This window comes from Condylura cristata, unplaced genomic scaffold (assembly GCF_000260355.1).
Source record: "Condylura cristata isolate star-nosed mole 26May11 unplaced genomic scaffold, ConCri1.0 scaffold00028, whole genome shotgun sequence".
NCBI classification, from domain to species: Eukaryota; Metazoa; Chordata; class Mammalia; order Eulipotyphla; family Talpidae; genus Condylura; species Condylura cristata.
In genome coordinates, this window is record NW_004567129.1 from 2,895,138 (window position 1) to 2,897,739 (window position 2,602).

Genomic DNA, 2,602 nt, shown 5'->3' on the forward strand with positions numbered 1-2,602 from the left:
GGTCAGCTCCCTGGCCGGGGATGGAATTTGCGCTGAAGCAGCTGCGGCCAGCTTGCAGTGCTGCACTTTAACAGTTGCGCCACCAGGGAGGACCCCATCTCACCTCATTTTAACAATGCCTCTCACTCGCCCCCTTAAGCCACCAAAATGCCACCCAACCCCTCCACTGGCATGTATTGTTCTGGCTGGCAGGCAACAGCTTGCCCCCAGGAAAATGTACTAGCAACTTGGTGGCATTTTCGTGGCTCATTTACTACCTAGGTTTGGCATCGTGGGTCCATCCTTCATCTCGCTGAACTCAACTTTCTCAGGTGTTCAATGGGCACAATATGGTGGTGACACTGTCGTGAAGCCTGTGCTAGAGAGACCCCTGGACACTTCCTCAGATGAGACGCTCAACTGGTGTCATCTAATATATTTAGATAGCACTCGCTACTACCGCCCTTTGCCTGCATGAGATTGACCTTGATCCAGGAGACTGGGTCGAGAAAAGACGATGGAATCCCTTTCTCCCAGGGATTTCCCATTTGTGTCAGGACGTGCAGCTTAAGATTCCCCAGTTCCCACCACACACCAACAAGGTTTGCGCAGGTCCCTGGCCCTATCACCTGGTTAGGGCTCAGCGGTGGGGCTGCAGTGCCCTCGGGGCACAGACAGTTCCAGGTCAGCCACACCCTCCTTACAAGGCCCTGGGGAAGGCACAGCCTTCTCCAACTGCTGTCCCTTCACTCACAGAGTTTTAGGAGGTCAGAGTAATTCTCCCTACACAGGCCCTGGTAAAATCCTCGCAAATTGTTGAAATCCTGAAAGCTAACAGGGAAAACATTTGCTTATAAAGGAAATGAACTAGATTAGCATCAACCTGGGAATGAAGTTGCACCTACAGATGCCTGATGCTGCTCCAGAACCCTGTGCTGAGCCCAGGGGTAAATAAATGTATTTGCAGGGCCTCCCTGGTGGTGCAAGGGGTTAAAGCACAGCACTGTGAAGCTCTCTGCAGCTACTGCAGCATGAGTTTGATCTCGCTCCAGTGACCCACACGGCACAGCAGCCCTCTCCTGACCGCCCGCTGCTCCCCTCAGCAGTGTACTTCGTCAATCTGCCTGTTCTGCTCCCCACTCTGTCTCCGGTGAAGCCTCTGGTCTCCAGCTCTTGTATACATAAATAAATATTTAAATAATGTTTTTTAAGTTTAATAAAAAAAATTACATCATCAATATCAGGCTATTTCTTATCAATAACTTCTTGGTGGATGTCACCAGGGAGTTAGATACTGGTTGAGGTAGAGGGGGGTGGGCTGTAAAAAGGAAAAGTCATGTGATCCCATCAATAGGTATTGCTAATTTAAAAAAAAGAAAAAAGCCCTGTAAGCTAAAAGCAAAACTATTATAAAAAAGAAACTGAATACCATTCTAACGACAACATGCTAAATCACCTTCGTTGCAATCCGGAACAAAATGAGGCAAGACTGCCATTATCCTTGACTGTATTTTGAAGTCTGTCTAATGTAACATGTCAAGAAGAGTAGATCACTTGTATAAATATTGCAGGCAGATATTTTCATTTTTCCCCTGAGATGATTTCATCTAGTCAGAAATGAGAAAAATTTGGTACATGACTGTTACTACTAAAAAAAAACCTCAAACAACTCTCATCTAAATTAGTCGGTCCAGTTAGAAATTGAGATGGAAAGAAAGCATTTCATTCTATGAGCAAAAATCTGTTAAATACTTAAAAACAAATTGGACATGACAAAAATAAATAAATAAATAAAAACCAGAGGTCCCAAGCCCTGATGGCACCGCATCTATACAAAGTCGGAGTTGGGGTAACACTGGCCCCTCGGCTTCCATGCTGTGGGTTAATCCCTGCTGTTCCTCCTGCCAGAAATGTTTTTCCCTCTTTTTAATCTGCTAAACCATTGTCCTTTAAGACTCAGCTCCCATTGTTGTATTCTGATGCTTTCCCTGGCCCCTCCAGGCTGAAGTTTCCCTCTGGGGAGGGAGAGGAGGAAAGAGGGTAACAGGAAGCAGGTGGGAGCTGGGGAGGGCGCCAGGTGGGTGCCCCACCAGGACCTGGAGGACCTGGAGGGTTGGGTGGAGCCCAGACAGCCTCTCAGCAGCCCCCCACCGCCCCCCACCTACCCTCTGCCATGCTGCAGCCGATAGCTCCCTGGTGACAGCTGTCTAATTGCAGAGGTGGACGTCAAGGATGCCAACCCCCTGGAGTTTGCCCAGCGCTCCATGCGCCGACAGAGCGTCGTGGAACCCATGTTGCAGGATGCCATCTTTGGCTCCCGGAAGTCAACTCTCCTGAGGGACTGGACAGGCAAGACCGCCGAAGCCTCTTATGAGCGCAAGCTGAAGAGCCTCATGGACAAGAATGTAGAGCCCAAGATAGAGGCGGTGAAAATGCTGAAGCCAGAGGAGGTGCTGAGCTGCCGGTGAGCAGATCCCCAGGGCCAGCAGACCCCCAAGCACAGCAGACTGCAGGGGTGAACATCTCCCAGGGTGAACAGCCCCCCAGGCATGAGAAGCCCCCCAGAGTGAGCAGACACCCCAGGGGTGAGCAGACCCCCAGGCACAGGAGACTGCAGGGGTAA

General features: G+C 49.9%; 1 protein-coding gene across 1 annotated transcript in view; it reads left to right on the top strand.

Annotated features, from left to right (window-relative positions):
- Window positions 1–2,602, top strand: part of LOC101636540 (chromosome unknown open reading frame, human C16orf78) — a 14,750-nt gene that overhangs the window by 9,227 nt on the left and 2,921 nt on the right. The window contains exon 4 of the mRNA XM_012730451.1: window positions 2,197–2,443. Coding sequence (XP_012585905.1) covers window positions 2,197–2,443 — 247 coding nt within the window. The remainder of the gene's footprint in view (window positions 1–2,196; window positions 2,444–2,602) is intronic.